The sequence below is a fragment of the Vicugna pacos genome, chromosome 12 (genome assembly GCF_048564905.1).
Source record: "Vicugna pacos chromosome 12, VicPac4, whole genome shotgun sequence".
In the NCBI taxonomy this organism is placed as follows: domain Eukaryota; kingdom Metazoa; phylum Chordata; class Mammalia; order Artiodactyla; family Camelidae; genus Vicugna; species Vicugna pacos.
In genome coordinates, this window is record NC_132998.1 from 40,558,756 (window position 1) to 40,574,900 (window position 16,145).

Genomic DNA, 16,145 nt, shown 5'->3' on the forward strand with positions numbered 1-16,145 from the left:
TTGATACTACACACCGTTAGCTACTCTGAATTATCTTGTCCATTCATATCTTAGACTATTATCTTTATTCATAGGCACACACAGAAAACTTGAATAGATGGCCTCAGTACCTCTCCAGATGCTAGATTTCTTAAGAATATGGACGTGAGTTGCTTTGGCAATTTCTTCTTTGTCTTTAACCAATCATTCAGTTTTACTGAGTATTTATTGCATGCCAGAAACTGTGCTAGATACTAAAGATACAGTGGGCAATGCTGTTCCGCTTCTCAGGGATATTCACCATCAATAATAAATGTAACGTAGGATAATATGATACTCTGGAGATACATAAGGATATAAGAATAGTATGGGGTACTCTGGAGAGGTATACCTGAATCAGTCTTGAGATTCAGAGTGATCTGTAAACTGAGACCTCAAGTAGGAGTTAGCCTGACACAGGAAATGAGATATACTTGGTGGTTATGGAAAGGACATTTTGGGTAGCAGATACAGTGTTTGCTAAGACCTAGGGGTAAGAGGTAGCATGGTATATTCAGGGAACTACAATTATTCATTTAGGATGGAACATGTATAAAAATAGCTAGCATAGAGTTCTTACTAGGTGCTAGATATTTTACGTGCATTAGTTCATTATTCCCCATTTGGGATAGGTAACATTTCCCCTATGCTACAGAGGAAAAAACTGAGGCACAGAAAGGGTAAGTAATTGCCCATAGCTACATAGCTAATAAGTGAGAAAACCATGATTTGATCCAGATTTACTCTAGAGTGTGTACTCTTAACCTCTGTGCTACCCTACCTCTGAGCTTTTAACATTTATGATCCTGTGGAAAGATAAGCAGAGGCCAATTCCTAAGGAATTTAGTCCTTTTTCTAAAAGGAGCCAATGAAGAATTTGGAACATATCATGATCAGATCTGTACTTTTCAAGTTTACTCTGCTTTGTGGAGAGTGAATTAAAGGGGTGCAAGGCTAGTAAGGAAACATTTGTACTAATTCAGGCAAGTGTGATGATAGACTAGTTAAAGAAGTAAATGTGGGGCATTAGGACGTAGACACATTTGAGAGATGTAGATGTAATTAGATGTGATGAATGATTGGTTGTCTGCGAAGAGGGAGGAATGGGTAGTCCACCTAATTTTCTGGGTAGAGCCACTGGATAAGTGGATAGTGCTATTCACTTAGAACACAAGAAGTGCTTAGGAAGTTTGTGATTATTATTTGTTTTGTACATGTTGAATTTGAGGTTCCTGTGGGCATATTCAAAAAGAGTATCTGTGGATATGAAATTCATGAGAGACACTGGGTTGATGATAAAGATTTGTGGGTCATCAGCATAGATACTGAAGCCACGAAAGTGGTTGTAAGGCAGATCTCTGAGGTATAGAAATGTCTAATGAGACAGGAAGAGGTGCTTCAAGGGACACAAATATCAAGAGTCTGATGTTTCAAAAACCAAAGGAAAAGAGCATCAGTAGTGTTAATTGCTTCAGCCTTAAGTTCTTGACATTTCTCTTCTTGTTAAAATTTTCAAATTCAAAACAGGATGGAACTGGTTCTTAACTCCTAGATAATAATAATAGATAAACTAAGACTTGTATAACACAGTGCATCTTATCATAAACTTTCTTTAAACTTTATTTTGAAAACTTTCCTATCTTCTTAAAGAGTGTAAGAAAGACAGTAAATACCCATGTACTCTTCATACAGGTTCACCAGTTAACACTGTGCTACGTATGCTTTCTCTGTCAGTATTCTTGTACACACATATTTCTCTCTTTCTCCTCTCCTCTTTTTGCTGAACCATTGAGTGTATTGCAGATATTGTGATATTTCATACTTACATATTTCAGCATGTTTCCACTGAAAGAAGAATTATATTCTCCTTTATAAAGAGAATTATATTCTCCAACGTAACTGCTATATAATTAGCATACTCATGAAATGTACTATCAATTCAATACTGTTATCTAATCTCTAGTCCATAATCTGATTTCCCTTATTGGCATAATAAGAACCCCCTCCCCCAGTATCCAAGCGTCCATGCTTCTTTTTAACCATTTTGTTATACTGCCTTGTATTTCTAAGAAATTTAATGCTCACTGAGAGCAAAGAGTATTCTAGCCCTGATAATAGAAGAACTGCAAAATGATAAAGGTCTTGGACAGAAGACTACTCATTATTACGTCTTGGGCTGGATGAGGGTAATGTTTTTGTTTTCTGTATCCTTTGGTTAGAGTTTTTTGTTGTATGATTTTTTTTTAAACTCAACCTGCTTAACCCTTCTTAATCCTTAGTTTTCAAAATTTTGGCTTATTCATGTCTTGGGTCATCATGAGGTCCTTAGTAGTTAAACATTCTCTTCTTTATTGTGGAGGAACTGAAAACCTAATATTATAAAATTACTTCTGAATTTTATCATTCATTTGTTTTTTGCTATTTTAGTTGGCTCTTCGAAATGAGGAGGCAGAAAATGAAAACAGCAAATTAAGAAGAGAGGTTCGTAAAAAATTTTAGTAGTTGTGATGGTTCAACAGAGATGATTGTTTAAAGAGTTTTCATAAGTTTATACTGTAGCCAAAACTGGAGTCGTCTAAATAATTGATGTTTTCAAACTGTCTGATTTTATGATACAACTTTGTCTTAGGGAAATAGAAGGTAAATTGAAAGGTGAAGACATTAAATAATACATTCATCTTTTAGGTCTGTGTGGGTAGCTCTTTGTTTTATAAGCTGTTCTTTGCTAGTTTGCTGTCTAAATATATGACTGGATTTCTACCTTATTTCTCATATTTTATCTAGCGTTCTTTTAAAACTTTTGTTTCTCATGAAATCTTACAAGTTTCAATTATTATTTGGTTCTTTTAAGCCAAATAATGTTTGTACATTGTTTATCCTGATAGGAGTTCTTGCCTTTTCAGTATAATCAACTTTTTTTTGGTTTTGGTTGGTACTTAATATTCTTGCTTTCTTTGGTTATCCTTATTCTCCTAAATTTTCTTTTTGCTGTTTTCTTTAATTTCTAATTATTATTTTTAACTCTGTATTGCCTTTCTCATTTGTAATTACCTTTTTCCTGTCCTTTTCTGGAGAACAAACGTCTAAAGAAAAAGGTGAGGCTTTAAGGGTGGTGAAACCTTGGGCATTTAGAGATATGTTTTGAGATCACTGTTTAGAGGGTGCAATTCTGTTTCTTTGGATAGTTTTTTTAATAGAATATTGTGTTTGATCTACCTTCAGAATGAACAGCTTCGTCAGGATATTATTGACTATCAGAAACAAATAGATTCACAAAAAGAAACACTTTTATCAAGAAGAGGAGAAGACAGTGACTATCGATCACAACTGTCTAAAAAAAACTATGAGCTTGTCCAATATCTGGATGAAATTCAGGTAAAATGGATAGAAGTCAGTTCAAAGCAATATGTTTTTTGTTGTTGTTGTTTTTGTTTTTTTTAATGGAGGTACTAGGGATTGAACGCAGGACCTTGTGCATGCTAAGCATGCTGTCTACCACTGAGCTATACTAACCCTCCCCTCAAAACAATGATTTTTTTTATAAAACTTTAATTTCATTTTAATGTAATTCTAGCATTTAGCTCTACATTTAAATTCTTTAAATCTGTAACTATGGGATTGTAAAAGGTGAAATAAGTTGCGTCTTTGAAGTTGCAAATCTTACAAATTTGTTTCTGTTACATTCCTATCTTGGGCATTGTTTAAGAACTAAGATCCTTAGTTCCAGTTTTCTTGATATTTAATTTGATTTAATTGGCCAACAACAGTTGATACTAAATATCTATAAAGAATTCTGTTTTCTCCAACAGACACTTACGACTCTATTTAATTTTACTTTAATTTAAATTTTAGTTTCTTAAATTTTTTTTAACTACAGTGTCTTTACCTTCTTAGACTTTAACAGAAGCTAATGAGAAAATTGAACTTCAGAATCAAGAAATGAGAAAAAATCTAGAGGAATCTGTACAGGAAATGGAGAAGATGACTGATGAATATAATAGGATGAAAGCTATTGTGCATCAGACAGATAGTATAATGGACCAATTAAAAAAAGAAAATGATCATTATCGGCTTCAGGTAAAAATTCTTGTTAGACTAACTGATTTGGGCAGATGTCATATTGCCTCATTATTATTTACTGGAAAGTAGGAGGTACTTTAACTTTCTAGGATATAAGTTTTTATCTTATGCTCCAATATGTCATCTTATACTGTAACATGTTGCCATGCTGATATGTTTGTCCATATTTATTTCTCTAGTCTCCTTTGGTATACCTTGTAACTCTTGCCATGCAGGGTACATGGGTGATAACCTGAATGAATGTGTAGATAGCAGTCCGGCAAAGCTAATAATTATGGGAATTTTCTACTAACGACTCTTCAAAGTCCTGTGGACCATAAAGTTTAATTTTACACCTTAAGATAAATACACTCTAAGTATCATCAAAACCAATACATTGTTCACTATTTACATGAATTAACTCGTTTAAAAAAATAGAGTAGTGCTTAAAAACATAATTTTCTACTAATAGAAATAGACAACTGTAAAGATGCACAAACCATTAAATGTCACCTCTAATTACAGAACTGCTCCTGTATTCATTTGTATATGTATACATGTGCATGCATATGCTTATCATGTGTGTAATGTACATGTAAATATTCTTACATAATAAATATGTATATATTGCACTGATTTGCAATAATTCTTGAAATTGTTGCTTTTCAGGTGCAGGAGCTTACAGATCTTCTGAAAGCAAAAAATGAAGAAGATGATCCAGTTATGGCAGCTGTCAATGCAAAAGTAGAAGAATGGAAGGTGCTTTTTTCAATTGCTATAATAGTTTTTTCATTTTTATTTTAGATTTCAATGTTTTAGTCTATTTTTTAAAAGGCCTATACTAGTTAATGACCTTTTCATTAGGCATTTTTAAAAGTGTACTAAATGTCTTAGCTAGAAAAGCTCTAAGAACTGTCTTCTGGCTTATTTGTTGTTGAATAGATTCTTCTACATCAATGAGTTAAACTTTAATCTAAATTTTATGGTAGAAATTATAAGTACAAAATATAATATAGTTGTCATCTAAAAGAGATCATTGTAAATAACAGCTAAATATTTTCACATAAATCATTCTTACATTGTATATATTTGTTATATGGTTCTAGGTTTAATTTTAGTTTTTCTGACTCTCCTTCTATGTTATGCCAATCAAGCTATTGGCATTGGGTGGGAATGGGAGTAAGGAAATGGACTGGGAATCAAAGTAAGGAAAGGGGTCTTTTATAATCACCTGAGAAGACTTTTCAAAAGTCTATTCCTCCCCACCACTCTGTAACTCCAACCAAATCTCTTAGCCTTACTTATCATATTAGAAGTTAAGATTGTAACGATTGTGTATTTTTAAAAAAAATCTGAACTGATTCTAAATAAATAATTCTAATTTAAAAAGTTATCCCTTTCATAGTCATTGTTTCTAATAGTGTTCACATAAATCTTGTTGCCTATTTGGAATTATGTGGGAGGCTAAGATAACCTTTATTTTAAACAAAAGCAGTAGCAATGGAAATAAGGTTTATAGAATCAGCCAGAGGTCAGTAAACCTTTTGTGAAAGGCCAGGGAGTCAGTATTTTGGACCATTTAGTTTTTGATATAATAACATGAAAGCAGCTGTGTAATACACAAATAAATGAGCAAGGCTGTTTTCCAATAAAACTTTACAGAAGCAGGCAGCAGGTCAAATTGAGCAATAGTTTACCAACCCCAGGAAGAAAAGAGTTGTTTTTAACTGTTTAATTTTGTGGGGAGAGTTGTTAGTGTAGGTATTCTTCTGCACTTTGTTTTTCCTTCGTATTTTTAACGATTGGCTTATATCAGTACATATAGTATTGCTTTGCTCTTTTTTAATGACTAATTTTTCTTTGTAACTATATATGTTATTTACTTAATGGATTCCCTGTTGTGTGCCATTTAGGAAGTTTCTGATTTTCTTGTTAGCTACAAGGTTTTAATGAATATCCTTGTATGTTATTTTGAAAATGTATATCTGTAGAATAAATGCTACAAACGTAATTCTGATATAAATTGCAAATATATCCCTCCAGTGCATCACTTCTCTTTTGGCTTTATGGTATTTTTTGCTATGAAGTATTTCTTTTTATATTGTGTACATTTTTTTAATGGCTTTTGGCCTTTGCATCATAATTAGAAAAGATTCTGAATATAAAGTTGTTCTCATATTTTCTTCTAGTATTTTCTAATTTCATATTTTACCTTTAAATTTAGCATATATTATTTATTTTGATATGAAGGGTGACAGAGGGATGCAACAGAGCTACTCTGTTGTCCAAGCATCATTTATTGAATACTTCATCTTTCTTCTACTGAAATACGGTTCCATTTTTATTATATACAAAACTCAAAACTGTTGAATTTGAATTTATTTCTGGTCTCTCTTCTTTTTTATTGATTGATCTGTTTTCTTACCACATACAGTTGTTTTAATTATTATGTTTAAAAATTTGAAAAAGCTGTTCTCATTATTTTTCTGTTTTTTAGACTCTTACAAAAGTGCTTTTTTAATACAAATTTTAGAAATAATTCTTTAAAGTATTATAGTTATTTTATTGGATATATATATGTTAAATATATAAATTAATTTATAGATTGATTTTGCTATTTCATCCTAGCAAAGAATACAAGATACCTTTCATTTGTTTAAACTAAGGTGTTTATGACATAACATTAATTTCAGGTATGCAATGTAATGATTTGATATTTGTAGACATTGCAAAATGATTACCACAGTAAGTCTGGTTAACATCCATACTCATACATATTTACAGTTTTTTTCCTTTGGTGGTGAGAACTTTGAAGATCCATTCTCTTAGCTATTTTCAAATACGCAATACGGTATTAAAAAGTGATGGTTAGATACCATGAAGTAGATAGCAGTACCTTAACTGCATGCATGTTGTCAGGCCTGAAGGCCTGTTGCATTCCTGCTAAGGAGAGTGCTAACCTTCTCTTTTCTGATAATACAAGAAGATGCATTTCATTCATTCAAGATATTTTATGATTCTTAGTGTCATTTTAATGTTTTCTTCCTAAAGAGTAGTTGTACAAAGCTTTTTGTAGCTGTAGGGAGACATTAATAACTTCTTGTTTTAGGAGTGGGTTTTAGAAACTTGAGATTGTTTAAAAGATTGAATTCCTTAGAAAGCGAAAAATACAGTGTATATTTTTTAATCATTTCCTATTTGAACTTCAGGTTGTATGCACCAAAGGAACAATGGTCATTCCAATACTTTCTGATATTTTCTCACTTCAAAGAATTTTATTTCCTGTATTTTCTTGAAATCTGCTAATATTTCATATTAGAGTACTTACTGTAAATGAAATTGCTTTATTAATTTTCCTCTTATGTAACATCCTATTTTGTTTATTTCTAGTTAATTTTGTCTTCTAAGGATGATGAAATTATTGAGTATCAGCAAATGTTACATAACCTGCGGGAGAAACTGAAAAATGCCCAGCTTGATGCTGATAAAAGTAATGTTATGGCTCTACAACAGGTAAAACTTTCTCAAAATTTGGCTTATTAACCAGTTTTATTAAAGTTGGCAATGAAGCTCTGAACTGTGTCTTAGTTATATATTATCGCCTATGTCTAATCTAGTCACTTGCACTATTGGATATATAATAAAGTATTTTGAAGTTTTTTACACCATCCATTTCCAAGAAAAAATTAGAATTAAGGTGAAAGTTATTTTTCTATGCTGTTGCAGATAATACATTTATTGTTTTATATGGGAATTATTTAGTAAGAAAGTATTAAAAACTTCCAGAAATTCAAAAATATCTTAATACTCCTATGAAAAAGTTTATAATATTGTATTTTAGTGCTAAAATATCCTGTGCAATGTGAAATAAGCTAAGAGTACGGCTATAATTTATACTACATAAAAATTTTATTTTTAGTATAAATATATTAATATAGAAGTTACACTTGTATCATCTGTACTCTCTAGTCATGGTCCAAAAGAAAGAAGGAAATCTGGAAAGTTTTTGGAGACTAAGGACAATTGCAAGGGACAAAATTGCAAGGGACAGAATTACTGTAGGGGTGAAAGCTAAGTTGAATAAGAGAAAAAGCAGACATATGAAATGATAAAAGGAATTGGAGGCATGATGATGAAGAGTAACCCAAAAGGACTCATAAGAACACACAAATATTAGAGAGTTCTAGAACTCCTGTTAGCCATCATATCATCTGTAAGTACTAGAGTGACAGCAGTATACATACCATTGAGTAGTGCATTTGAGGTATACAGCATAGTAAAAGGCATAGTTTTGACCCACAAAAAATATACTCTGTAGTTTTGTTGAAAAAAATAAGACCTACCTTTTTCCTTTTAAGGTGTATATTAATATTTATAAAGATAATATATAATATTTTAAAATATTTTATAGGGCATACAAGAACGAGATAGTCAGATTAAGATGCTCACTGAGCAAGTAGAACAATATACAAAAGAAATGGAAAAAAATACTTTTATTATTGAAGATTTGAAAAATGAGCTCCAAAGAAACAAAGGTAATTCAATGTTTTTTAGTATATAGTTATTTTATATATTTTAAAGTTTTAAAAATACTTTATTTTTATTGAAATGAAATTGTCACAGCAATAGACATATTACTAATTTTTCTCTTTTATCATTAAAAAAGTGCAGGATATTATTAACTACGTATATTACTAATGTTTAAGTTTGTAAATAATGGCAAGATTTTTTGTAATTTTTCTCTGATAAAAATTACAGTAACCTCTATTACCAAATTGGCTGTATGAAAGAAGTAAAAAATGGTGATAAAATTGTATTTAACCTCTTTTTGTAATGAAGAAAGAATGGAAGAAAATAAAATTTTGATCATTGTAGTAGCATTGCAGAAATTTTTCCGAAGTAATTTGACTTGTCAACCTTTGAATTAAGCTTACTGGACTTAATATCTCATCATATTCTCCCCACCTTGGGTCATACTCTCTTACCTAACTCATCAAATCCTCTGAAGTAAGCCCTTACAACATCAGCGGTCTTATAATTCCATACTATAATTTTACCAGAGCACATTAATGCAAACTATTCATAATAATTTCATGACATTTATTATAATTGCTGAAGATAAAAAAAAAGGCACATGGGGGAAATAGTGAGTGTGTGTGTGTGTGTAAGTGAGATAATGGTGCTGGTGTTTGGAGGCGTGGTTGTAATTTAGAGTGTGAGGGAAAAGCCTCACTGAGGAGATATTTCAGTAAAGACGTAAAGAAAGTAAGGGAGTGAGCCATGCAGATGTCCCTAAGCAGTCGGAATAAGTGTAGGGTACTGAGGCAAGAGTGTACCGAGCATGTTTGGGAAACAGCAAAGTAGCTTTCCTGGCTGGAGCAGAGTGAGCAAGTGGGCAGTGGTAGGTGATGAGATCAGAGATGTAACCACAGGTCTTATCATATGGGGCCTTACAGTTCATTGTGGAGACTTGGGCTTTTATTTTAACTGATAATGGGCACTGAAGAGAGTTTCTGAAGAAAGTAGTGATATATTTTGACTTAGACTGTGTCTCCAATAGACTTTAGGAAGGGTAGGGACGGAAGCAGGAGACCTGCTATAGGACTATTGCAGTAATCTGGAGAGAGCTGATGGTAGCTTAGGACATGGTGAGTAGCAGTGGAGCTATATGTAGTCAGTTCTGGATGTATTTTGAAGGTAATAGAAGTAAAATTTGCTGACAGATAAGATGTAGGATGTGAAAGAAAGTTATGAGGCCTTTTGGTCTGAACACTAGGGAGGGTGGTGGAAAGAGCAGGTTTGGAGATGATCAGGTGCTTAGTTAAACAAGACATGTTAAGTTTGAGTTGCTCATTAGACATCTGAGTGACAGTGACAAGTAGGTATTTGTATATGAAAATCTGAGGTTCAGGAGGACAATCTAGGCTAAACATACACATTTGGGTATCATATGCATAAAAATGGTAGTTGAAGTCATTAGGCTGCTTGAGATCATCAAGGGAGAAAATGTTGGTTAAAAAGGAAAATCTTGAGACTGAACTCTGGGATACTGTTACTTTAGAGCCTGGGGAGGTGAAAAGGAACAACCAAAAGAGACTGGAAAGGAATGGCCAGAGAGATGGGAGGAGGACCAGGAGCCTGTAGAGTCCTGAAATCCACATGCAGAATGTCATCAAGGAAGAGCATAAGCAACTCTGTTCAGAACTGTATTCATTGCTGATAAGTCAAGATGAGCACTGAAAATTGACCATTGGATTTAGCAGTGGTCATTTTTGCTTCAAGAAAAAATGGGTAGAGATGAAACAGAGCAAATACGGAGGACTGTTTCTATGAAGAAAAGGAGAAAAATAGAGTGGTAGCTTGAGGGGAAGGAGGGATAAAGAAAGTGTTTTTCTCTTTAAAAACAGAAGAAATAATCATGCTTCTAGGTTGATAAGAAAGATCCATTGAAGAGGAAACAATTCATGAACTGATGAAGCCAGAGAGGGGGAGAATAACTTCTGGAGTAATATCCTTGAAGAGGCGATGGAATGGGATCTAGGGTTCAGTGGAGAAGGTGGCCTTAGGACCACGGAGAGCTCCACCATAGTGACAGGATGGAAGGTGGAGTGAATCAATAGTTCGAGGTGGCTGAGTGGATGTCCTGATGGGAAAAGCTTCAGTTTTCTCAATGAACAAGGAAGCAAAGTATTCACCTGAAAGTGAGGGTGTGGCAGATATATTAGAAGTTTGAAGAGAGAGAAGAAAAGCAAAGATATGGAATGGTCGTCTGGAAGAAGGAATACACTTCTGTTCCTTCTATTGTAGAATACACTACAAACTCAGTAAGACTGTTGAGCACCATCCAGGCCCACTTGATAGAGTCATTTCTATATATGTGTGCACTTTGTGTATATTAGAATTATAGTTTGACAGTAGTTTAAACTGCTTATTCCAGCCACCAGGAGAAGAACCAGCAGTTGATCTTTGCTATCAAATAAGGAAGAGTTCTTATCTAATGACACTTCAGTCAGTCCATAGTCATATGTCCCCTAAAGCTCACAGGTGTACATACTACAGTATCAAGCATTTAACTTGAATTTGACTTATGTATGACAACTAATGGTATTCTCCCTTCATTGATTAGGGTTAGTTTTAGCTCTCTGAAGCAGATCTGGAAAATGGTGGCAAAATCAAGATTGTGTATTGGTCTAGAATTAGGCAGTCCAGGGTATTGCCTTCACCTGCCTCATGCAAAATGGAACTTTACCCTCACATCCAATCCTAAACAGCAAGATAGAGGAGGAGGGGGCAAGAAGCAAAGAGCAGGTACTGAAGGATAGACAGGTAAATATATTGTGGAGGGCCATGTAGAAGAACTGGAGGATAGATTTTGGGGACAGCAGCCTCTGTCACTTTGTCTAGTTAGACTATTCACTCCAGAGAGCAGATCTCATTTTTTATAAATGTATGTGATCTGGTCCGATGCCTGTGTGTAAGTACATTTATGCCCTAAAAATCAGTAGATGTTTATTATGGGTAAGTGTAAGAATGGTTTGTGTCAATAAGTTTTAGAATGATAGGAATACTATATTTTGGTCTTGGCAACATTTTGGTAAAATTTACAAGTAGGAATTTTGTTAGCTATTAATTACCATTAAATTCAGCTGCAAGTGACAAAAAGAATTAAATGTAACAATGGTTAAACAGGACAGAAATGTGTTTTTCCATAATACAAACAGAGCTGAGGCAACTAGTTTAGGGTTGGTGTGCAAATTGTACAGATACCAGATATCAGGCACCCTATCTTGTTGCTCTACCTGTCTCAACATGTGGTCATCTCATGTTCTAAAAAGACTGTTAGAGTTCCACCCCTAATGTCCATATTCCAGCTGACAGGAGGGAGGAAAGAGAAAAGGAAGAAACATTTCCTGAAATATGGACGTGGCCTATTTCTATCCCATTAGTCACATGACCACACCTAAGTTACTTGCCTGTAAGTAGAAATTTAGTTTTTGTTTCAAGTGGTCATGTGTCCACCTAAAAATCTATAGTTCTATTACAGTGGACATAAGGGAAGTTGACTATTAGGAACAGATTGCAGCCTTTGCCACAATGATCATCTTTGTAAAGCATTGTTTTCCATTCTTTTGTAATCCATGTCCCTTCAGCTAAAAAGATTTTATTAAATGTAAAATTATAATATTAATATAATATTAAATGGACTTTTTTAGTGACATACCACTTTTCCTGCCTCCCATATTGGAATCAGTGATTTACAGGAGTAAGTAGTCAATTGAATTCATTTATGATTTATTTTGCCCTATAGGAGCTTCAACACTTTCTCAACGGACTCATTATATGAAAATTCAGTCTAAGGTTCAGATTTTAGAAGAGAGAACCAAAGAGGCTGAGAGAACAGCTGAACTGGCTGAGGCTGATGCTAGGGAAAAGGATAAAGAGCTAGTTGAGACTCTAAAGCGATTAAAAGATTATGAATCGGTATGTATTTTTATCTCGTCAATCAAGGAGTTTAGAATTATCCTTGCCATTTACAGTTAGACTTCTCTGTGCCACTTACTGTGTACCATTTAAAAATATTCCAGAAGTATGATGGAGGTTATTGTTGACTTATGCTGAAATTTTCAAACTTCCGCATAGCATTTACTTTTTGGCAGAATTTTTTTCAAACCATTTGGTTAAACCATTTTGCCCAGGTAATCAGCTTTGGCGAGGCAGCAGGATTAGATTCTTTGTAATCTATGTCATTGTACCACCACGTAGATTTGACACCACTGATCAGTTGTATAAAAGTTGTAACAGGGACAGTTTTGCTGCCTACTGTGCCAACATGGCCTTATCTTGCACTTTTGTATTTTTAAATCTGATTACTGCTAGGTCAGGCAACTAATAACTTACATATTCTAATGGTATTGCTGATTCTCCCTTACTGTTCCTTTTCTATATTTTGTTATGTGTTTTATATGTAATATTCTGAGTCACTTTGTCATTAGGATGCTGTACTGGGAAATTTCAGCTGTCCATTTCCCATTATTAGTATTACTGGATTTGTTTTTTAAGAGTACAGTAAAATATAGTTTAGAGAAATAAATCTTAGATATATGTACACTTACCCTCAGACTTAATGAGAAAGTAAATTCATGAATTTGATATTTCAAATAATGTTATATTTAAATTATATTGGGTATTTTTCAGGGAGTTTATGGTTTAGAAGAGGCTGTTATTGAAATAAAGAATTGTAAAAACCAAATTAAAATAAGAGATCGAGAGATTGAAGTATTGACAAAGGAAATCAATAAACTTGAGTTGAAGATAAATGATTTCCTCGATGAAAATGAGGCACTTAGAGAGCGTGTGGGTAAGCCATCTAAAATATGTAGTTTGCTCAACCCTAATTGTCAAGTCATTTTCTTGTTTTTTCTTTTTGTTTAGTATTATTTTAAAATAGTTAGATGCTTTTTTCCCCCAAATAAATCTTTCTATAAAAATATTTAAAACAAGTAAAAGTAGAGCTGTTCCAATTGAAGTGAATTATGAATTTGATGCAGTTGGAGCAGTGGATGGGCAGACCAGGAGCACTGCTATATTCAGTCTGGGATCTCCTCTGTAATAATTGCTTGTTTGAAAAATGAAAGTCTAATAAGTTAATATCCCACATTAGAAGTTAACCTTTTTGTCAACAAAAGTAGTTGGTTTGCAAAACGCTCTAGTTTCAGATGGATGCACGGGAACATTTAGAAATACTGTTTAATCATTTTTAAGACTTAAATACTTGACTTATAATTTAGACTGTTAAGTTTTAATTGGGTTGAGTGTTTTAAGGTTACTATTGATTCTAAGAAGTAATTAGTAAATATAGCTTGAAAGTTTATATGCTGATATCAATAAATAGTTCAGTAGTAAATATTTCTAATTTGAATGTTATGACTGCAATCTAAATTGCTACTTTAAAATACAAAAAAAGATCTGAACAATGACTTAAATACCAGTGGTTTCTTAGAGTTTAAATGATTACCTTTAAAAACTATTCTCTAAATAAAGGGGGAATAAATATTTTATACATATTATTTATTTGTAAAAAAAAAAAAAAGCATCTAACTGGAACACAGAATCATGCCAGAACTTCAAGTTAGACTTCTAATATACTCGGCTTATCAATCACAGCCAACTTCAGTTTCGGCTTTCCTAAAGATGCCTGAGCTGTGTAGATAGCTGTCACAAACACCAGATTTTCCAAATTTCAAAGGCTCGAAATCTTGATTTATAACTACTTGAGACAGTCTTGATATCTGGTTTTCAGAGCATAGTGCTTAGTAATTGGAAGTTAGGAAAGAGGCACACTGAGAACATCAGGCTAGTCATGATAATGTAAAAGTCATGATATTAATGATGCCTACTCTGTGCCAGGCACTGTACTAAGTTCTTTATTTGGGTAAATTAATTATACTCCTGACAACAAGCCAAAAATATAAATACAGACATACATATAGTGTTATCCCTACAACTCAGTTAATTGTTGAAAGTAGAAATTGAAGCTAAGTCTTGCTTTATTCCAAAACTTCTGTTGTTAATACATTATAGTACCTCTGTGACAGTTCAACGTGGAGAAAACAAATCATAATATTTCCATTAATAATTGTGATAAAATTTTAGCTTGTAGTGTTACAGTTTGAATTTCTGAAAAATTCTTCTACAAAAGGTAACCCATTTTTCAATGATGCTGACTAAATAGACTGCAACCTATTGCTTGATGATAACCAGTTGCTGTATGAAATTTTTGTAGTTTATTTGAATGTTAATAAGGTTTCAATCATATTGCATTTTATTTTAGGCCTTGAACCGAAGACAATGATTGATTTAACTGAATTTAGAAATAGCAAAAGTTTAAAACAGCAGCAGTACAGAGCTGAAAACCAGATTCTTTTGAAAGAGGCAAGTGCAGTAATCAGTTGGTTATTTTCTTGGTTGAAGTAAAGAAAAATACTAATAATTTACACTTTGTAGATTGAAAGTCTAGAAGAAGAACGGCTTGATCTGAAGAAAAAAATTCGTCAAATGGCTCAAGAAAAAGGAAAAAGAACTGCAACTTCAGGTATACTCAGTTATTCCAAACCTTTAAAAGAATCAGTGGAAAATGACTCATCTAAATCTGAAATTTTTTGTTCTGTTCGAAATATTTTTACTATATGACTATGGTTTTGCTACAAGTTTAATAAATGAAAATAATGGCCTGATGAAGGGTATATGAGTGTCATTGGGTTCAGTCCTAAATCTGAAACAGGTGAAAAGAATAATAAAATAAATAAAAATAAGTAAACAAAAAACAATATTAAAATCATGGACTCTTGAAAAATTTACAATGTAGTCTGTATTAATTTCTAAATAATCCCAATATGTTATAATTAGTAATGATAAAACTTAGTACTTTCCATGTTAATATATATTATTGTTAATATTTTCCTTTAAGAGTTATGCATTGGAAGCATTCTTTTTACATTATTCTTTACTAAGTGAAAGTAATGTTTTACTGAGTAAAAATTAACTTTTTTTTGGTTTATATTATGTAATGTAAAGAGAATAGTTGGTTTAGTTTTTTAATAGCTATTGCAATGCTTTTTTGTAAGAAGACCATAGAAAAGGAGGAATTTTTTTTCCTAACTTGGCCCAAGTCCACAAGTGTCTATGAATAAAAGAAGGTTTTTTTCTGTTTTTTTCTTTTCTTTTCCTTCCTTTTTTAGCATTATGGTCCCTATAGTACATCAAAAAATTTCAAGACAGGCAAAACTTCATAATTTAGTAACCAGTTTAGTTGTTGTTTGTGATTCTTGTCTACTTTTTTAACATGTGTCTTTTAACTATTTTAGTATTTATTCATAAGGGCAAAGAATGATAGAGAAGGTAAAGTTTGTATTCATTTCTCATTAATAGCTTATTAAAAGTGAGCTAAATTAGGTGATTATATAAGCTACATGTGGGACAAAGATTTTGGAAATAATAATTCTACCTTTTGTTTGGGTTAAAACTTGATTCTACTTCTTACGAATTAAAGTATTGGAATAATAGGAGAA

At 32.7% G+C, this 16,145-nt stretch overlaps 1 protein-coding gene and 1 non-coding gene across 8 annotated transcripts in view; one reads left to right on the top strand and one right to left on the bottom strand.

Annotated features, from left to right (window-relative positions):
• The window catches only part of CEP290 (centrosomal protein 290), an 82,049-nt gene that overhangs the window by 6,633 nt on the left and 59,271 nt on the right, over window positions 1-16,145 (top strand). For all 7 annotated transcript variants that reach the window (XR_012078557.1, XM_072973263.1, XM_031683286.2 and 4 more), the window contains 10 exons: window positions 2,446-2,499; window positions 3,241-3,393; window positions 3,913-4,095; window positions 4,747-4,836; window positions 7,468-7,590; window positions 8,489-8,612; window positions 12,386-12,558; window positions 13,273-13,435; window positions 14,909-15,009; window positions 15,082-15,169. Coding sequence is in view for 6 of the 7 variants with exons in the window: in XM_072973263.1 (XP_072829364.1) it covers window positions 2,446-2,499; window positions 3,241-3,393; window positions 3,913-4,095; window positions 4,747-4,836; window positions 7,468-7,590; window positions 8,489-8,612; window positions 12,386-12,558; window positions 13,273-13,435; window positions 14,909-15,009; window positions 15,082-15,169 (1,252 nt within the window). In the remaining variant the exon portion in view is untranslated. The remainder of the gene's footprint in view (window positions 1-2,445; window positions 2,500-3,240; window positions 3,394-3,912; window positions 4,096-4,746; window positions 4,837-7,467; window positions 7,591-8,488; window positions 8,613-12,385; window positions 12,559-13,272; window positions 13,436-14,908; window positions 15,010-15,081; window positions 15,170-16,145) is intronic.
• Window positions 6,934-7,057, bottom strand: LOC116282748 (U6atac minor spliceosomal RNA). Its single transcript, XR_004192327.1, has one exon. It is a non-coding gene; the product is annotated as a U6atac minor spliceosomal RNA (small nuclear RNA).